This window comes from Pelodiscus sinensis, chromosome 6, assembly GCF_052426305.1.
Source record: "Pelodiscus sinensis isolate ZL-2025 chromosome 6, ASM5242630v1, whole genome shotgun sequence".
NCBI lineage: Eukaryota > Metazoa > Chordata > Testudines > Trionychidae > Pelodiscus > Pelodiscus sinensis.
Genome location: NC_143057.1, coordinates 69,188,002 through 69,210,148, shown reverse-complemented (window position 1 = coordinate 69,210,148; position 22,147 = coordinate 69,188,002). Strand labels below are relative to the sequence as shown.

Sequence of the window (22,147 nt, the reverse complement as noted above, 5' to 3'; positions counted from 1 at the left end):
GCATGATGTAATCAAACTGCAAAATTATAGTGTTAGGAATATTCTTCTAGTGCAGCAGTCTGATTAGCTGACAATTCCTAAGTGCTTTGCAATAAACAGTATACTTCAGTTGTAATTTTTAAAACATGCATTTAAAAAAAAAAACAACCCACACTTGGCAATCTTACTATTTTGTGCAAGCATTATCACAAATTACCTTTTATCTGTGTTTTGTTCTTTTTAAATTGCAAAAGCATACCATTTGAGTGGTATAATTAAAGTTAACAACTTGCACTGATTCTACTTTCCTCCATTAGCTCTAGTCTTTCCTGCTAATATAGATAATTGCTCTTACGTTAATGTCCAAAGAAATCCCAATACTTCTCCCTTTTGGACATAGTGTCAACATTAACATGAACTATTTCGTATGATGCTCAGTACATTAAGGATCTGTCTAGAAGCCTTTATTGTTTAGATCTGATGCCAAAGTTCAAAAATACACATCACAAAGTTTAAAATAAAATAAATGACCTGATTCATACCTTGCCACTCTTGCTACTGGAGGAGGAGCTGCATTGCTATCTGCAGCAAGTGGACTCCTTGCGTGCCAAGGCTTAGAAGCCAGCTGAACAGGACCAGATTTAGACATATAGACAGGGGATATGGCAGCAGATGCAGAGGCTGCCAGATCACTGATGCTAAGGACTTCATAGACTCAGTTAGGAACCCAGGGAAATTTAGTGGGAAAATGGTGTTAGAACTGGCTAAAGCCTCAGCATGTTGTGATCAGATCCCCACTGAGCTGGTGGCAGATAAATCTGACACTGACCGGACCTAAGTTGGAACCTGGAGTATGTCTAGACTGCGCAGCTCTTTCAAAAGACGCTTTTTTGAAAGAAACTTTCAAAAAAGCATCTTTCAAAAAAGAGCGTCTAGACTACAATATGCAGATCGGAAAATCGATCCGCTTTTTCAGAAAAGAGCGTCCTGACTGCTGGACACTCTTTTGAAAGAAAAAGCCACCCAGAACCACTTCTGCCAGGGTATGGGGGCAGCATTTCCTTCCGGGTGCTGCTGCTTGCCCTTTGCAGAGACGCATGGTTAAAGGGACGCCCCTGAACACTCGTTGCTCTGCTCCTACAGCTGCCTTTGCTGTCCCTCTAGGAGGTAAGCAAGGTATTGCAGTGCTTGTTTGGAGTGCCCAGCTTCCTGGGACACCCCAGCAGGTTTTTTGTTTGGAGGTTTTTCTGATTTAGACCCCTTTTTTTGGCATGGAGCCAGAGCTGCCCCTGGGCAGGTGATGGCCCCCCGCAATCATACTGCAAGTTTTGCTGCATCTTCATGACACAGTCATGAGGCTACTTCCCCATCTGGACCCAGACCAGAGGTACGAAGGGTTCACCTGTCATGCAGCCCCACTGCCCTTGCCTCCAAACTTCTTTGTGGACAGGCATTTTTGGAGGCTCGATACCAGCTCTGACTGGTGGGACCGACTCGTTATGGAACTCTGGGATGACCAGGAGTGGCTCTGCAACTTCCGAATGCGGAAGGCCACTTTCCAGGAGCTGTGTACCTGGCTCGTCCCGGCTCTCCAAGAGCAGGACACCCACTTGTGGCCCGCTATCCCCCTGGAAAAGAGGGTCGCTATTGCCCTCTGGAAGCTGGCCACCCCCGACAGCTACCGCTCCGTGGGACACCAATTTGGAGTGGGCAGGTCTACTGTTGGGTCCATCCTGATGGAGTTAAGTCATTGTTGGGGGACAGTCAGTTTGGGGGCGGGAGGGAGACTGTCAGGAAAGGGCAAGGTGGAGAGGGAGTGGGAGGGAGCTTCTCCACTCACCCTGAGCTGCTGGGGAGGGGGGAGGGAGGAGAGTTCTGAGGAGGGGATTCCCGGGGTGTTTGAGGGGGAAGGTGGGTGATGGGTTCTCCTCCTAAGAGATAAGGCACCCCTTCTAAAATTTTGTCATCTGTCTCTTTCTGCAGGTGGTGAGGGTCATCAATTCTGAGCTGCTGAACAGGCTCGTCCGTCTAGCAGACATGGACGGCATCGTGGCTGGATTTGCTTCCCGAATTGTGGAGAAGCGCTCGAAGGGACACACATTCCAATCCGTGCACTGCCCCATTGAGCAGCCCAATTCATTAACAGAATGGGATACTTTTCAATTGTCCTTCAGGCCCTGGTCGACCATCGTGGCCAGTTTACTGACATTTGTGTTGGATGGTCAGGGAGGGCACATGATGCCCGCATCTTCAGGAACTCGTACCTCTACCGGAGGCTTCAGGCAGGAACATTTTTCCCACATCGTGATTTTGTGGTTGAGAACGTGCACATACCGGTGTGCACAGTGACTGATACCACCTACCCCCTGATGCCATAGCTGATGAAGCCCTATACCGGCCACCTGGATGCGAGCAAGGAGCAGTTTAATGGTCATCTTAGCCGGGCTCGCAACCAGGTGGAATGTGTGTTCGGATGTTTAAAAGGGAGATTCCGGAACTTGCTTACACGGCTAGACATGGGGGATTCTCTATTGGAGGTCACTGACTCTCCTGTCTGGGAGCTTGGCCCTGACTCAATACAAGCTTCTTTCCTCAACACTTATCCTGACCCTGTTTGTAGAAATAATAAACACCAGGGTTTGTCTGAAAAGAATAACTTCTGTTTTATTGTTATAAATATCAATAACTGAAAGAATGTATAACTGTTGCAAACATAAAAAAAGCTTTTGTTTATTTTTGATGGAGAAAGTTTACTTTCATGACACACTATGTACAATAATCATTTCCTTAAACACAATGTTTGGTATTTAACTGGGGTAATGGGGGTGCTTGAAACCTGGAGGAGGGAAGGGGACTTGAAACCCGGAGGGGGAGAAGGGGATCAGGTTGCATGGTGCTTGCTGCTCACAGTCTCCTGCTGGTGCCTCGTGTTCGGGGTCCACCATGGCCTTGGGATCGGGTGGGGCGACTGTCTGTTGGCTGGACAACAGAGGGTAGGTGCACTTGGGTCTGGGAGGTCTGGAAGAGAGGAGGGCCCGGGGGAGAGAGGGGCTGGACTGGGGGGGCTGGGGGAAAGGGAGGTACAAGGGGGGGAAGGGATGGTGCTGTGGAAGGGGGGTTTGGTGAGGCGGGGTCATGGGGTGCTGGAGGAGCAGGACCAGGCACAGGAGCAGGCAAGCTACAGACCTCCCTGAGAGTGGCACACAGGGACATGCGCTGCTGGACAAGCTCCTCCATCAGCCAATCATGCCACCGAGCCTCCACCTCTGCCTCTGCCCTCTCTCGCAGGATGGTGTTGAGCTCCTGCACGGCCGCCACTTGCTGCCTCGGGATGCCTGCATAGACACGCCTGTGTCTGCAGCTCCCATGTCCCCGGGATGGAGGTGGGGCTAGTCTAGCTGTGGAGGAAAAGAGGAAGAAACAATCAGTCATGTGTGCAACAGCTGTCCAAAAGGGCATGCCCTCTCTTTCAGACAGGGGACTCAGACATCCTGAAGGTAACATCTTGTGTGACCTGTGCATCAGCCTGAGCATCACTGGGGTCTTGAAGTGCCAATGGGACCTCGCACTGACAACCCACCTGGGCGTGCTCCAGACATGGCACACCCCCATGTGTCACACTCTACCATTGAACATGTTAGCACATGTACAGCCAGCTGCATGATGTCCATGGTGAACATTACAGGTTTCCCTTGTGCATCACCCACTGTGCACCCACGTCCCCCACCCTGTGTGTTACACGACTTCACTGCACTCACCTGCTGTTTCGTCTCCAGCATCAGATGATACCTGGGAGGCCTCTGAGGTCTGGGTGACTGGCTCCAGAGTGAGGGTCACCGTCTCCTCGCTGTCCTCCTCCTCCGGCACCATCTCCCTGTCTCCAGACTCCCTGGACTGCTCTGGGTCCTGATCTGGCGCTTCCACCACAGGGTCCCCCAAGCCAGAGTGGACGAGACGCAGTGGTGTGCGTGCTACCCTACCACCAAGGATCTGGGCCAGCTCCGAATAATAGGGGCAGGAGCGGGGGGCTGCCCCAGAACGGGAGCTCTCCTCCCTGGCCTTCACATAGCCTCGGCGCAGCTCCTTCACTTTAGAGCGCACCTGGTCCTGGGTGCGGGGGTGGTGCCCTCTCTTGGCCAGGGCCTCTGCCATGCGACCAAAAATGTCTGCATTTTGCCTCCTGGTGTTCAGGGCTTGTAAGGCCTCCTCCTCTGACCAGAGCTCGAGAAGTGTCTTGAGCTCTGGCCCAGACCATGACGGTGCCCAGCGTTTGGAGCCCCTGGTTGGGTCCCCAGAAGGTTGTCTGGAAGGGCCAGGAGGGTCTTGGGGCTGGGACATGGCTGCACTGGAACAGCCGTGTGCTCTGGCTGCTTTATTGCCACAACCGGCTGTGAGGGTGACTGTCCCTTTAAAAGATGGCTGCAGACAGGAACCGGAGACATGCAAGCATGCCCCAGATTGTCCACCAGGGCTTCTTCCTGGAGGCCCTTATTTTCGAAAAAAGGGGCTCCCTGCGTCCACACTCACTTATTTTTGACGGATCTCCATCGAAAAAGGCGTTCTTCCTCATGAAATGAGGAGTACCGCCATCAAAAGAAAAGCCGCATTCTTTTGATTTAATTACAAAAGAACACGGCTGTTGTCTAGACGCAGGTGAAGTTTTTCTGAAAAAAGGCTACTTTTTTTCGAAAAAACCCTGTAGTCTAGACACAGCCCAGGTGGAAAGGGAAGAACTGGATTCCACTACCGTGACCACTGCGCACCTTGAGATGGTGGCCCAGATGACTGAATACAATGACTCTGGTCATTAGGCCCCAGTACCCTAACCCCATGGGGCCGTTAGAATGATTTGATAAAAGATGCAGACACTGCACCACACAGCCCCGAGATGTAAGACATTTAGACTTGGATGCTGGGCTGTGATATGTCTTTGCCCTGCCCCAAAAGGTGATGGGGTTTATCAGCCCCACAACAAGCACTCACGAGTGTTTTAAAATTGTTCTCACCTTGCAGCCAAACTTTCAGAAATCAAAGCAGCTCGGTGTCTGTTCCAGATACATATGGTAAAACACATGCTTATTATTATTTGGTGCTGTTCATTAGAATAAGTACAATCATACAGCTGGAAACATGACCACTATTTTTTTTTTTTTTAAGAGAGATCATCATATATAAAATATCCATTACAACTAGATTTGACAAGTATAATAAATCAGGACATATCAATCAGATATAAAGCTATGGATTTTGCATTTATACATCCCAGTTGTCAGTATATTTTTATTAGTCAATAAGAAGAGCCACGATGGACACATATACAAATAAAATACTTAAATAACCAAAGAATGCAAGTTAAAATCTAGGATTCAGATTCAGCAAAGAACAGAAGTTAATGGGATGTAAACAAATGCTTAATGTTAAGCACGTGCTTAGGTGGCTCTCCTGAAAAGGTGTGATTTGCTGAACCAAAACCTAGTGCAATTTAATGCTGGGAGATGATGCCAGACTGACAACCTAGTAAAATGAAGTCCTCTGTTTAGCCATAGAACTCACAGCACACCTATAGGCACCAAAAAATTCCATATACTGCCATGCCAAAATGCCACAGTCCAGAGTCACTTCCCAGTTTCCATGTTCATTCAGTGTCTTGCCTCTCTACTAAAAACATGCTAATTCACACCAATAGTGAACAGCAACTAGGCCAAAACTGCCAATTTGTTTCATAAAGACCATGTAGTCTCCAGATGACAATGATGGTCAATCACCTCTAGACGTGGTCAGAGACAAACCTGCGACATATAGGTGAAAGAACCTAGAAACTGTTATTAATTCCATGAGCAACCATTTAAGCACAAAAGAATCTGTGTAACACAGCATGGGACGGCTGGTAGCATGTTCCCCGTGAGGATTCTATGACTAACTCTTCTCCTTGGTTTGACAAAATCCATGTTTGACAGCTTTCTGTATCAGTCCATCTTTTCTCCTGGCCATCTGGGAAACTGAAATAGAAAATGCTGGAGGAGCCTTATTTTATGACTGCTAATTTTTGTCAAGAAAATTTAGGTTTGTATGTGTGTGTGGTTTATTATATTATTTGTTTTATTTTGTTATTGCAAGTTTGATGGGATTTAATATAGAAGGAAAGAGTCCGAAGTGGAGGGATGCCCATTATGATGACTATTATAAATCAACTCAATGAAAGTGTCATTACTAATTTCCAGTAAGCCAACCAGTTCCAATGCATTGCATGAAAGTCAGTCTTAAAAGTGAAATCAAGCAGATCTATTTAAATATTTGTAAAAATGCAAATATTATTCATTTTGTTGCTTATACCCTACAAGCAAATACTAAAATGTCTAGTGGAATAAATGAGCTGCAAGTCATTGTATACTGCCAATAATTATATGTATATTTACCAACATACATATATAATTAATACTAATTTAGAGATAGATCCTTAGTTTGAATTCAAACTACTCAACTTCAAGTCATCGATGTTACAGAAATAAAGTGTGTGTGTACATACTGGCACAGTTCCCAGACATTTCATGCCGAAGTTTATAAAAATTGGAAATAAAAAAAAAAGCCACATAGCAGAAAAAGCCCAACTTTCGTAAATTAATGTATTCCTTTTTTATCTGCCTTTTCTGAACTGTATCAGCAGGAAAATATTTTGCCAGAATACCCATAACCGTTTAAAGAGGTTTCATGGCTAAGGCACTCAGGAGGTTCAACTCCTGGCTTTGTCACAGATTTCCCTGTGTGACCTTGGACAAGTCATCCAGGTCCTGATTTCTATCCGTTGCCTTCCTCCGGCTTGGTTCAGGCTATGAGATTAACCCAGAGATTTAGGGAAAATTAAGTTTAACCAATGACTGTCTTCCTTTGTGAAGACCCCATTCAATGCTCTCTGATTTCACTGGAAATACTCTCATTGACTTCAGTGGGTGCTGAATGGGCAGCGTGCTGTCATTGAAGCTCTGTGGCCAGCATTCAGCAGCGCATCATGCTACTTGAAGCTCACAGATTCATTACAAAACTGAAAATCCTTACAAGGATCTTGTCTAAATCCTCCTGGGAGGTTTCTCTTTCACAGATTTTTGTGACTGACATTTCTGCTATGACAGAAACAGCCAGCCACTGAGACCATGTCTTATGAGAAGGGTTTTTGTGCCTGAGCACCATGAACCTGTGAGTATAAATCCTCCTTCCAAGAAGTTTCAAAAGCTTGGAGAAGTAGGTTTATGTTGTAGGAATGTAATGAGGACACGGACACTGTTCTGATAAAAAAGTCCTACCAATTTCAGACCACACATTTACATCTTTAAGTCCCAGTGGCGCTCTAAGTTTCACTTCAAGTCACGCATTTTGATAAAAGTATAGAATGTACCAGTTTCATTTTGTCACAACTCCGATAAACCCACAACTTCCTCTTCTCAAATGTTTCTGGCAACGGGTGCACACATTTAGACTGAAACAGACACACAAACTCATGCTACTGAAAAGCACTGTTGAAAATGTCTGTTAGAAGTGGAAATTAATCTTAGATTCTCTCTACAGATAGTGTTTAACAATACAGGGGAAAATGATTACTAGTTTAGATTGGAATTTCCCCAGCATGCAGATTGGAATTTCCCCAGTATCTCTAGCATGCAAACAACAACCAAATTTAAAAAGTAAAAAAAGTGTGAGTGGTAACTTCTGTGCCTCCACATTGTCATGGATGTATTAAAAATATGTTTTGATGGGTGCAAACTACATAAGACTCCTATGTCCATTCAAAAGAATGGACTTGAGAGAGAAAGAAATGCTCTATCCACTGCGCTCATATGAGTTAATGTATATTTTCTCGAATGATTTCCATCAGAAAAAGAAAGAGTAAAAATGGAAGCAGCAGTCTTACAGAGAAGGGGCGTTTAAAAAAACACTTTTAAAAGACCAATTAACTGTTTCTAGGCATCAAGCACATACCTGTCTTTAAATAGTCTCCTCTTATTATTTCAAATGAATATATGTTATATGAAAAACAGGTCCCCAAACCACCATTCTTAAAAATCTTAAAGAGTCAGTTTGTTTTAGCTTAAAATGTTAGGGCTCTCTCCAATTCTCATTGTAGCCAAGAGCAGAATTCCCACTAATTTACTGGCAGTATGACTGGGCCATTTAAAAAGTTCTATATAAAGAAAAAAAACAATCCAATGATTCAGGGTGAGGTAAAAGGTACCAGTCTGATTCCTGTGGTGACATCATCTAAAACCTCATGAATAACTATACAGACATACATTTAATGCTTTAGTTTCTTTTAAGAGCTGGATTCAACTCATTTAAATCAAACAGTGTTACCCAAGAATGTAGTGTAAAAGTGACCCATAGCTAGGGATGTGAACAACTAATCAACATGCTAGTTGATTAGTCACTCCCCTGTCCATTGCTGCCTCTATCAGAAAGAGGCAGCAAGAGGAGGCTAAGGGGGGGGGGGAGAAGAAAAAGGGGTGCTTCAAAACGACAGCGCTATGGGAAGCCCACAATCTGTTGCTTTGAAACACTGAGCAACCTGGGATCTGCCACTTTGAAATGCAATGTGCCGCCTGGGGTTAGCTGGGGACTTCCCCACTGCCCTGAGGCTCCGTGCAGCACTGCTGCTTTGAAACGTCGCATGGAGCCTGACACCAGGCTCCCCATGGCATTTCAAAGCAGCAGAGTTACAAGGAGCATGGGGTCAAAGTCCCCAGCTGATCCCGGGTTCACTGCGGCACTGCCGCTTTGAAACAGTGTGGGGAGCACAGATCCAGTGGGGGACTGCTTGAGTCCTCCACTGGCCCCCTGTTCTCTACAGTACTTTCACCTCTGAAGTGTAGCAACTTGAAAGGCAGAGGCTCCCTTATCGACTAATCCAATAGTCAATACAAATTGCGTTGGCTATTTGATTATCCAGTTAATCGAAATTTTACATATCCCTACCACAGCATAAAAATAAAACAAAGCAGACTTGTATCTTTTTCTGGTTGTGTTTGTTTCTTTTCACCACCATCTGTAATAAAGACCCAAAAATGTTTTTAGTGGTGGTAGTGTATATACTACTTTGGTAGTGTACTTATCCGAGTTTTCAAAAGAAGTACATACACTGCCACCACCAAAAACATTTTTGGGTCTTTATTACAGATGGTGGTGAAAAGAAACAAACAACCAGAAAAAGATACAAGCCTGCTTTGTTTTGTTTTACGCTGTGGTAGGGATGTAAAATTTCGATTACATTTTCTTCTTAATTCCCCCAAATTTTGGATGACCATTAGGCTATTAAGAGTTTAGTCTGTTAAGAAATCCTTTTTTCTCTCAGTTGACATTCATCATTCAGTTTATATAATTTCACTAGTTCTCCAGTAAGCAGAGTTCTCTGGAAAATATTACATCAGAATTTCTAAACTCTTAATTTATTTTAATAAATAGAGAAAAAAATCTTGGATTAAATATTCAAAATGTCCATCCTGTCACTTTACAAGTTCAAGTAAGGCCTGGTGCTGACAATACACACCTTCCAAGACTTCCTATAAAACCAGGCAAAATCAGACCTAATACTCCTGAAATATCGAAGGTAAAAAAATCTACTTTAAAACCCCATGATAACACAAGCTATAACACACATCTTCTATATGATTTTCTTACATATCACACAGAAGCAGTAGATGGCAGAAATGCAATTATTTTTCAATCCTTTGCAAACTATTTTTAAGGGCAAAAACCTCCCACCATCCCCATCTGCACTTTCTCCCCAATGTCATCCTCCATGGGTTTTGGATATGTAGCTCAGAGCTAGTGTTAGCATTTCTTTTATTTTATTTAGCAGTTCTTAAGGAACCAACAGGCCTGTATCCTGTAAGACATCAGTCAATTTATGTCCATCAACTTTAGTACAGCTTGAGGCCCATCAACTTTAGGACAGCTAAATAGCCTAATGGTCACCCTAAGTTTTGGGGAATTAGGAATAGAATGTTTAAAAGGAAAGTTTAGCCATGACACCAGCCAATCACAGTAACATGAGCCAACATCAGCTTTTGATATTTTAGGATGGGAACAACTGCTGATGTCTGACCACAGGAGAATCAGTAAGACGCGGAAGGGAAAAAAGTAGGGAAATAGGGAGTTTGCTGGACCAGGGGAGGTCAATGCCAGTCTTTCTGCTGCTGGCCTCTAAGATCCCCTGGCTGCCAGGCTTCCCTGCTGGCCATTAGCTCCCATACCCCAAGGTTCCCTCCCAGCTACCAGCCCCCCAGCCATTGGGCCAACTAAGCTACCAGTCCCACTGCTGACAGAATCCCATCCATCGGGGATCTTTGGTTTAGGGAGGTTCAACCTGTACTTGGTTCCTCTTACTGTTAAAACGGAGGATTAAAAAGACATCCAGCTCTACCTTCTCATCCTACAAAGCTCCCATTCTCAATTTCACCCATGACAGAGCAACTTACCTCCCTTCTGCTTATGTCAGCAAAGACAGCATGAGCCTCAGAGTAAGAACCACCAAATTTGGCTTGATGTGTTAATTCCCAAAATCAATTCTATCTGATATACTATGTTACAACTGTCTGCAAAGGCAATTCTATTGCCATTCTAAATGAAGCTTGAAGGGAAATATAATAATACAGTCTACATTAGTATTGCTTTATCATTGGAAAATGGTATTTTCCATTTTATTCTTCCAGTGTAGTATGCCTATAGTGCACTGAACATTGTTTACAATAGCATAAGCCAGAAGTAACTTTACTAAAATCAGCTGATTCACACAGGTATAAAATTGGTTAAGTAAATTCAGAGTCAGAAACACGTGGGTTGTGAGAAGCTAGGAAGTCACAACTTTCAATGTGAATTGCAGCTCATCACGTCACATAATCAAGCCATTACTGCATTAAAAAAATTCTGGCAAGTCACATTTCAGTCAAACTTTGTAGTAAAACCCAACAGGAAAGTTAAATGTTTACATCTGAAATATTGCAACAGGCTTACAACATAAAAACTCAAATGTAAAATTGTGTATTAATGGATCAAAAAATTACACTGACTGGTCTTTTTTCATTAGCAGGCTGAAGTAACAAAAATGGAAAAAGCAGCACAGATTTTTTTTTAATCTTTCATTAGGAGATATTTGGAAAGACAGGATAGGGAAGTTAGTGTTTTAAAACATACGTAATATATGATCCGTAGACTAACTGTGTCCCTCTAATTTTTTATTTTCCAATTTTTATATATTATATATATACACACACACACACACACACACAATTTCCCCCCAGTAAAAATAGAGAAAGAATGTCAGAAGACGAAATCACAAAGTGCAATATTTATCTATCCCATTAACTGTTTAGCTATGGAAGGACCATTTGACTAATGCATGTTTGAGATTCACAAAGTATTATTTTTCTGAACTATCCATTGTGAAGGAGATAGTGTATAAAATATCATTTGCCTCAAAATAGAAGCTATTAGTCTCAACTTATAAAAGAAAAAGTCTCTGCAACTTATGAAAGAAAAGACTCACCATAAATAAGCACAACCCTGTATTATTTACTTGGGCTCGAAAAGTCTTAATTAGGAATTTTTCCTCAGCAGGGAGTACAGAAACAAGTTCATTACGGTCTTTCACAAGCAGGGATAAGACGAAAATCTTAATGTAGGGAAAAACCAAAGAATAGTTATGTGATTTCCCCTATGCAAAAAACTATGGAGGTGTGAAAAACTTCCAGTGATATGAATGGCTAACCGTTCAAGGAACTGAACTGTTGTAACTAAAACAAAGTCAGGATTGTGCATTACATACAAGTTAAGATGCACATAAGGACATTGTTCCTAACTGTCAGGGTAGTCAAACACTGGCATAAATTGCCCAGGAAGGTTGTGGAATCTCCATCTCTGGAGATATTTAAGAGTAGGTTAGATAAATGTCTATCAGGGATGGTCTAGACAGTATTTGGTCATGCCATGAGGGCAGGGGACTGGACTCGATGACCTCTCGAGGTCCCTTTCAGTCCTAGTATTCTATGATTCTATGATTGTTTTGGACACTTGGGGAGGTCTGTTCCTCTCTTTGTCTGCTGTTTAATGTGGCTTCTATGCAAGTTGTGACTTAATAAAAGCAACAAGGAGTCCTGTGGCACCTTATAGAGTGAGGGTATGTCTACACTGCAAAGTTAATTCAAAATAACAGCCGTTATTTCGAATTAACTTTAATAGTGTATACATGAAATTAATTCGAAATAGCAGAGCACTTAATTCAAATTTGGTAAACCTCATTCTACGAGGAGTAACGCCAAATTCAAAATAGCTATTTCAAATTAAGTGCTGTGTAGACACTTAATTCGAAATAGGGGGCCTCCAGCCCTTTCCAGGGAACCCTGGTGGCCACTCTGGGCACAATCAGGAAAACTTATTCCCCTAACCCCCAGCTCCGGAGCCATTAAAGGGGTAGACCCTGGTCATGGTTCCTGTGCCAGCTCCAAGCCTGCAAACCCAGAGCTAGCAGTGGCCACTGGGGCCCCTGACCCTGTGGTCTCAAAACATGAGCCAGAAAGCCACAGGCAGCCTTCACTCACTTCCTTGTGCGGGTATCATAGAGACCAACACCTACGAGATCTTCACCAAGTGTTCTTGAAACTACGATACCCACACAAGGAAGTGAGGAAACAGATTAACAGAGTCAGACATATACCCAGAAGCCTCCTACTACAAGACAAGCTCAAGAAAGAAACCAACAGAACGCCCCTGGCCATCATCTACAGTCTTCAGCTAAAACCTTTCCAATGCATCATCAGTGATCTATAACCCATCCTCGACAATGATCCCTCACTTTCACAGAGCTTGGAAGTCAGGCTAGTCCTTGCTGACAAACAACCCGCCAACCTGAAGCAAATTCTCACCAGCAACTATACACCTCACCACAGTAACTCTAAGTCAGGAACCAATCCATGCAACAAACCTTGGTGCCAATTCTGCCCTCATATCTACACCAGCGACACCATCACAGGACCTAACCAGATCAGCCACACCATCACTGGTTCATTCACCTGCACATCTACCAATATAATATATGCCATCATGTGGCAGCAATGCCTCTCTGCTATATACATCGGCCAAACTGGACAGTCCCTACGCAAAAGAATAAAAGGGCACAAATCAGATACTAGGAATGGCAATATACAAAAACCTGTAGGAGAACACTTCAGTCTCCCTGGACACACAGTAGCAGATTTAAAGATAGTTATCCTGCAGCAAAAAAAAAAAAACCTTCAAGACCAGACTTCAAAGAGAAACTGCTGAGCTACAATTCATCTGCAAATTTGACACCTTCAGTTTAGGATTAAATAAAGACTGTGAATGGCTAGCCAAGTACAAAAGCAGTTTCTCCTTTCTTGGTGTTCACACCTCCACATCAGCTGCTAGAAGTGGGCCTCATCCTCCCTGACTTAATTGACCTAGTTATCTCTAGACTTTTTCTAGCCTGCATATTTATACCTGCCTCTGGAAATTTCTACTACATGCATCTGACAAAGTGGGTCTTTGCCCACAAAAGCTTATGGTCCAATACATCTGTTAGTCTATAAGGTGCCACAGGACTCCTTGTTGCTTTTGCAGATCCAGACTAACACGGCTACCCCTCTGATACATGACTGAATAAGTTACTCTAAACATATGGACACACTGCATTTATACCATAAGGTATCTGAATAGGAATGTATCATTAAAAAATAAAAACAAACAAACACACAGCTCAGCATGAAGTCTCAGGTCCATAAATAAACCCTGGTTTCATCATTTGATTTTTTTTTGTTCAATTCAATTATTTTTAAAAGCTGTGTGGTTTGCTTACTAGAATTACCCTATAATTAACCTTCCTGACAGTGGCTAGAAAGAGTAAATCATTTTAATCAATTAAACCTTTAATTTGGAGGTTTTACTTCCTGCTGTTAATCTTAAACACCATGGGATATTGATTACCTCAATTATTTTGTCAATAATGCAGGCACAATTACAGAAAAAGTTCAGTAAAAGCTATTAGAAATAATCCAGGAGAAAGTCATGCAGTTGTTCAAATAAATACTTCTTAGTGCCCCAAATTGTAAGTAGTGATATAAACTGATACCTGACCAAACAATACAACACTAGAGAAATTTCTTTGCATTTACAAACAGGAAATTGATTACAGCATAAAGCTACTTAAGCAGTTCTTCCCAAGGATGATCAAGTGAGAATGTGAATGTAAAAGGTCATTGAAGATAGGCAACGGAGTAAAAATGCAGTTATCATACTGGACCTAGTATTTACATAATATGTGCATACAAAGCTTTAAAATCATCATGAGATTTCTGAACAATACCTATCATTCAGAGAATTTTAATAGAGCATGAAATCTGCAAAAAGCAATTTCTTTTTCAAACAGCACGTTACCTTTTTATGAACCAAATAGCCCACAGTGACCAAAAAACAGTTTTCTTTACATTCTCTCAATGTGGAGAGTACATTCTGAGTAAGAGTGGACAGCGCCAGCTAAAAGTAATCCTACTAAGACAACATAGTTAAAGGAGTAAGAAGAAAAAGGTTTAGAGCAGGGATCTCCAACCTTTTTAAGCACGAGATCACTTTTTGAATTTAAGTGCAATCCAAGATCTACCTCAAATATAAATGCCCTTGCCCCGCCTCCTTCCCTCCCCCTTCTCTGAGGCCCCGCCCCTGCTCACGCTATCCTCCCTCTCTTGCTCACCCTCACTCACTTTCATCAGGGGCAGAGGGTTGAGTGAAGGCTCTGGTCTTGAATTAAGGGCTCTGGAGTGTGTGAGGGGCTCCGATCTGCTCTTGGGACAGGCCGTTGGGATGTAGAAGGGGTTTCTAGGTGCAGACTCTGGGACCATGTTTGGATACAGGGGTGCTTGGGGTGCAGGTGGGGGGGTCATGACTGGGGTAGGAGTTCGGAATGCAGGCTCCAGCTGGCTACCGCTTACCTCAAGTGGCTCCTGGGTTGTGGGGCAGTGGGGCTAAGGCAGGTTCAGCCCTGCCCTGGCCCTGAACCACTCCCTAAAAGCAGCCAGCAAACTCCCTCCCAAGTCCTGTTGTGCCCCCTCTCTGCTCTGTGGAGAAAAGATACCAAGTTAGAGGAGGCACCTTAACATCAGCGCCCCTCCTCTCCCTCTCCTGCCCTGCCTAGCAAGCAGGAGTCTCTTCAGGGGGAGGGGCAGCTCCAAAGCAAAGGGCAGGAGATGAGCAGCAGTGGGGGGAAGGGAAGCTGACATGCCGGCACTTGATACCGTCTTGGCCAAACCAGTCAGGATCCCCTGTCAGAGGCTCTAAGATCTACCAGTAGATCCCAATCTACTGGTTGGTGAGCACTAGTTTAGAGCCATGTATGATCATTGAAAAACTGCCTGGTCGCTATATACTCTAATATACATGAAGATATAATGTGGTCATATTAGATCACCTCAGTAATCTATCAAGTCTAATATTCTGTCTCGAAATTGCTCATGCCTGATGGTCAGAGAAAAATGAAGGGGAAAAAATGCCCTGGATGACTTGGCAAAGCTGTTCATAGGCAAAGAGCAGGGGTGATTCCTTACTGAACCCTGCAGCCATTAACTTACACACTGAAGCATGACATTTCTTTAACCCTTGCTGAACATGTGAAGCTGGAAGCAAGAATCATAAGGTCATCCAGCCTATTTTACACCACAAGTCTTGCTAGAGCTGCAAATTTTTCATCAAAATTTCAGGTAAGTCATCACAGAGCTTGACACTAAATTAGATATAAAGTTACACAGGACAACAGCTATTCAATGGCAGTATGGATAGTCTAGGGTAGGGCTGAAACCCAGGCTCTGAGACCTTCCCCTCTCAAAAAGTATCTTAGCCCAGATTCCAGTCCAACCTCAAATGCACATACAGGTTGACTCTCTCTTGTCCAGCATCTTCAGAACTGGACAGGTGCCAAACCAGAGAATTTGCCAAACCACAGGATGCCAATATTTTCTAGCAGCATTATCAACAGTTCCACTGCTTACTGGGCCCTGAGAAGATATTTAGGGGTAAATTAGAGCTAACTAACTGCACAGAACACGGAGAGCCAGGACTGGAGGTTGTAAACAAACTTTATGGTACTGTGGGAAACTTGGATATACACACCTACAATAAGTCGATATCTGGCTCCTTAAAATCATGCTGGACTACAGATGTTGCCAGACCAGAGAGTGCCAGACTAGAGAGATTCACCCTTGTAGTTTTTTTAAAAGCCAGAAAAATCTTGTAATGGACTACTCATACTTTAGGAAAATTGGCTTATGAATATGCATAATTAAAAGATGCATTATGCAAAACAGGTCATGTAACAAAAGTTACATTCTGCTGAACCTGTACATACTATTTTTACGCATGTATCATTCTTGTACATGAAATTAAAAATATGAAGTGTGAATATGTTTTTAATTTTAAATGTGCTAATGAGGGCCATTAGTGATACTTTAGGAACTTAATAGCTCAGTGCTCAAACCATTGAGCTGTGGTTTTATTTTCCTGTAAGCTCAAACTGCAGTTGGTCCTAGAAAGACATGTGACCATGCCACCTTGCACTAGAATCTAGGGATGTAAGCGACTAGGCGACTACCCGATAAGCATATGCTTATTGGGTTAGTCGAGTAGTGACTCTACTAGTCGCCCTCCTCCCCCACCTACCTTTGCTGCCTCTAACAGAGAGAGGCAGCAAGGGGAGGAGCAGGAGCTGGTGCGGGGGGAGGGGGAGAGGAGCTCGCTTAAAAGCCAGTTCCCCCCAGCAGCCTCTGTGGGATACAGGGGAGGTAGAGGTGTAGTGGAGGGCCGGAGGCAGAGATGTAGCAGCTCATGCCTGGTCCCCCCACTATGCCTTTGCCTTTTAAATGTATCAAGAGCCGATTGGCTCTTAATACATTTAAAAAGCAGAGCCATAGCAGGGTTGGCTCCCAGGGCCAGGAGGTAATCACACTGCGGCCCTTATTGACTCATTGAGTAGTCAATGGAAATTCCATCATCTACTCTTTTAGTTGATTAAAATGCAATTTAACATCCCTGCTAGAATCCATCTTGAATCTGGTACTTTTCCATGAAGCTGTGGAGACTGAACAAAGGGTTCCCAGTCTGGGGGAAGTCTGTTTTAGGAATAGAATGCAATCAGGTGTTTGTCTTGACTTAGCTTTTGAAATTGTTTCCCCACCCTAAAAGGACTCATATGGAGTGAACTGTAGTGAAAGGATGAAGGCAAAGCTGCTGGGCCCAAGTAAGAAAAAATATCAACTTTCGCCTGAGATTAAAAACAAGGATAAGAATTTGCATGTAACAAGTTTTATTAGGATTAGCTGATGTGTTGCATTTATTTTGGCTTAGTAACTTATTTTGATCTGTCTGTTTTCACTTGCAATCACTTAATAAACAGAAGTGTTTATTATCAAGACCTGTGTAAATAATTGTTACTTGGGGAAAGGTGGAGAGGAGTAACCATTGTGCCTCTCTCTCTTTCACTAATAAAGAAAATGAACTTATAAGCTTTCTCTGTAAAACTTTTATACAGAGTAAGGAAGATTTGGGGTTTTGTCCTCTTTTGGGGGTTGTGTTTCTGGGTGCCATCAGTGGCCTTATAGCTAGGGATGTTGGATAGCATATAATTGAATAGTCATGTGACCGCATCAAATTTTAGCAGTTACACAATTATTTGATTGCAGGGCCAGCATCCAGAGGCAGTAGCATAGGGCAGCAGCAACCCCAGTCCGTGGAGAGCTCAGGCCCACAGTGTACAGAGGCTGCTTTGCAGCAGTCTCCCATGCCTCCCTCTCCCCCACACTGCTGCCTCTGACAGGAAACAGCAAGTGCAGGATGGCAAGGACTCCCTGGGAGGCAGCAAGGGAGGGCAGGCGGGTCCACGGAGCAAGCTCCCGCCTCCCCTATGCCTTATTACCTCTGATACAGAGGCAGCAAAAGGTAGGGGGTAGGGGAGAAAGAGGGAGAATGTATGTAGACAACAGGATTAACTGATGAGCCCAGACTCATTGGTTAATCGCATCATTGTCTACATGTTGATATCCCTACTGATAGCTGAGTCCTCCCAAAGCTGGTTCAGTGTCTCTGTTGCACTGCAGGAAGACAGTAACCGCAACTCTGTGCTTTGGTTGCGGAAGACCAGAGCCTCTGGCCCAGAAGGACAGGATGAAGGGGAGCCCCAGGAGGCAGGCAGTGGCTTGATCAGAATACCAGGTGACAACCCACGGGGAATCCCTATGCTTCACCCCATCAGACACTGTCTACTAAGAAATCTAGAAGAATATCTACTCTAAATTTAATCAAAATATACCTGAATGCTACCTGGCCTAAATTTTCAAAGCTAACTAGCTATTTTGGGTGACTCAGTTATAGTTTCCCAATTTAAGATGCAATAAAGGGACCTGATTGTCAGAGAGTAAGTGCACAGTGCTTTCTAAACATTAAAATCCTTCAAGTTGCTTCAAGTTGACCATCCAAAATGTAAGGACCTTTAATCACTGGTTTTGAAAATGTAAGCTATTAATACTATAGATGGACTTGACAGCAGTTGTTTGGTAACTGAAATTGGACTTACTTTAAATGATTAATTTAAGAAGATAAAAACAACCATAATGGGTCAGACCAAAAGGTCCATCTAGCCCAGTATCCTGTATTCTGACAGTGGACGATGCCAGATGTCCCAGAAGGAGTGAACTGAACAAGTAATCATCAAGTGATTCCTCTCCTGTCATCTATTTCCAGCACCGACAGACTAGGGATACCATTCCTACCCATTCTCGCTAACAAGTATTGATGGACCTAATCTCCACGAATTTCTACAGTTCATTTTTGAACCCTATTAAAGTCTTGGTCTTTACAACATCATCTGGCAAGGAGTTCCACAGCTTGATTGTGCACTGAGTGAAGAAAAACTTCCTTTTGTTTGTTTTAAACATACTTCCTATTAATTTCTTTTGGTGACGCCTAGTTATTATATCATGGGAACAAATAAATTCACTTTCTCCATACTTGTCATGATTTTATAGATCTCTATTATGTTTCTCCTAAGTCTCCTCTTTTCTAAGATGCAATGTCCCAGTCTTTTTAATCTCTCTTCATATAGCACATATTCCAAACCTTCTAATCATTTTGTGTGCCGTTTTCTGAACCTTTTCCAATGCCAATATGTCTTTTTTGAGATGAGGTGATCACATCTGTATGGAGTATTACAAATGTGGGTGTATTATGGTTTTTTAATGATTCCTAACATTCTGTGTATTTTTTTGACTGCTGCTGTACATTGAGTGGATGTTTTCAGAAAACTATCCACAATGACTCCAAGATCTCTCTTGAGTGGTTATAACTAAATTAGTCCCCATCATTTTGTAGGTATAGTTGGGATTATTTTTCCCAATGTGAATTACTTTGCATTTATCAACATTAACATTAATTTGCCATTTTGTTGCTTAATCATCTAGTTTTGTGAGATTCTTTTGAAGCTCTTCACAGTCTGCTTTGGTCTTAACTATCTTGAGAGGTTTAGTATCATTTGCAAATTTTGCCACCTCACTGCTTACCCCTTTCTCCAGACCACTTATAAATAGGTTAAATAGAATTGGTCCTGGCACAGATCCTTGGGGGACACCTCTAGTTACCGCTCTCCATTCTGAAAACTGACCATTAATTCCTACTCTTTGTTTCCAGTCTTTTAACCAATTATTAATCAATAAGAGGACCTTTGTTCTTTATTTCTTCATTCTGATGTACACTTCATTCTGATGTATATTAAAGGTCACCTATCCATATATTGCAAGTATCATATAACCAATGTGAAAATTCAACAAAATCAGTGTCCAATTATAATTATATGTAGCAGTGTAATTCAAAACAACCCACCAACAGGAAACCAGGCAATCCAAACCCAAATAAGCCTCCTTTAACAACTGCCCTTGTATTCACAAATGCCTGTAATAAAAATAAAGGCCAGGTTTGCCATCTGAAGGTAGTCAAAGTTAACCTGTTTTGGACTGTAAGGTGAGCAAACTGTAAAGCTTTTTTCATGGAAAGCAATATGCCACAGTAGCTCCTTCTTGGGCTTACTATTGAGACTTCAGCTCAAACATCTCAGTTGATCTCAGCTATGTGGTCTGGCACAGGCTGGTTCTGAGCTGTTGAGGGCTGTATATTCAAAACAAATGCCTAAAGAGCACCTGAAAACCCACAAGTCACTGGTGAAGTTTATGAAGCATGGATTAAATATATACGCAGTAAGACACTGCACTTAATAAAGGAGTTGAAATATTGCACCAACTTCAGTTTGTGATTTTAAGATATATCCCATGTGTATCTCATGCTAATCTAATCTTCAAAGAACAGACATGAATGACAATTACAGAGTCCACATCCAAAAAGCACACACAGTTTTAGCTGGTTGGAAAAAAAAATCTCCTAGCTCCACTGGACACATGCATAGCTTTTAACAACTGCTTTTAAGCTTTCAGTTATTCTGATCAGCTGTCTGTTTTGGATGACCCAAGTGGCTCTCGATTCAGAACAAATCAGAGAACAAAACAGAGAACATTCTGAAAGGATAATTTTTTAGATCTGAGAGACAAACTCCTTTGTTACACCTTGGAATCTAACGGTACTTGAGGAAATACCAATCCTTTTTGTCCTCCACAGCCTGGCCCAATAGAGATTATGAAGCATTTTTACTGTCCTCTATCCACCCATGGTTTGAATTCACCTCCTTTTTCAGTAATATCTCCTTACGAGGAATGTATTCCTCAAAAGGGTTCATGAAGGTGGAAGAGAAAATTTTGCTAAGCTAAAACACCCTATGCTCATCTTTCAACAGACTCAATGAGCAGAGCACATTACCAAACACATTTAGCTTTATCAACAAACCCAAACCATTATGAAAATAAAAATACCATAAACCTGTTTATAGGTTTACTAGTGCTTTTTTCTACCTATTGGAAATTTTGATTACAAAGTTCCATTGTGGCAAGGACAGACTAGTCTTTTACAGACACTTACCCTCTGACAGCATGAATAAGTCTCAGTGATGGATAGGCGGTTCGCACTTTCAATTTATTCTTAAGGATTAATGCATTAACCCACTCCACATGCTTCTCTCCACCTTTGACCATGAAAGCAGGAATCCAAAGGACACTGTCATTCAGCATGGATAGTCTATGCACAAATTTTTCTCTGTCACTCTCATTCCGAAAGCCTCCAAATGCTCTTTGTACAACTGATGGATTCATGGTAATAAAATCAGATTTAGTTCCCACATCTGCAGCAAACTCCACCACAGGGGCTAGATTGCACCTGAAGAGGAAGAAATTAATGGACAAATGAAAATAAATATGAACCATTAACTTAGACAAAGATATGCATGAAGGAAAAGCTGAAAATGAACATGTAAGACTGTTTCAAACTAGGTGAACAAAAAAATACTAATGGTAATCTGCAGGATATTACTTATTGCCGTATACAACTTGGACATTCCCCGCATATTCTAAATAAAACTATTAAGTGTAACCAACTCAGTGAAGAAGATACTATACAGTACATGTAAAATTAATATAATTAGTATTCGAAACAGAATGTGTTAATATGTAGACAAACGCTTAACGATAACGTCTCTTTCAGCTATTGTTTTCACTCATGTACATTTGTATAATTGGTCTTGATAAAATTCCTTGGAGAAAGCTCAAGCTCTTAAAAGTAATCTTGTCAATCAAATAAGATCAATTTATTTTTGTACAGTATAGCATTTCATAACAATCACAAATAACGGTCAGAAAAATGAAACTGGCTTGGATTCATTTAGTTGTTAGTACAGCTAGTTGAAAAATTGTGACTATCCAAATTTGGAAAAGACTTGAAACTTGAAAGATTTAAAAAATTCTGACCAAAAAAGAGTAACTTTTTGCAAAAATTATATCCTGCTTTTTGACCTGCTGCAGTTATCAGTGGAAGTAGGAAGTGAAGTGGAAAAATATATGGATCTACTTCATGTCTGTGGTGCAACTCAAATGAAGTCACTACTCTATGCCAAGTGTAAACACAATCACTAATTCTGAATGTGACCCTTGGCACTACCGGAATATAAATAATAGTTATTTTAATAGAGGTTAGTTCA

General features: G+C 42.3%; 1 protein-coding gene across 3 annotated transcripts in view; it reads right to left on the bottom strand.

The window, feature by feature from the left end:
• Positions 1–22,147, bottom strand: part of ST8SIA4 (ST8 alpha-N-acetyl-neuraminide alpha-2,8-sialyltransferase 4) — a 101,821-nt gene that overhangs the window by 27,422 nt on the left and 52,252 nt on the right. For 2 of the 3 annotated variants that reach the window (XM_006128785.5, XM_089779306.1), the window contains exon 4: positions 21,037–21,330. In XM_006128785.5, the coding sequence (XP_006128847.1) occupies positions 21,037–21,330 (294 nt within the window). Of the gene's footprint in view, positions 1–14,688; positions 15,090–21,036; positions 21,331–22,147 lie in introns of those variants that run through there. The other variant, XM_089779307.1, reaches the window with a different exon arrangement.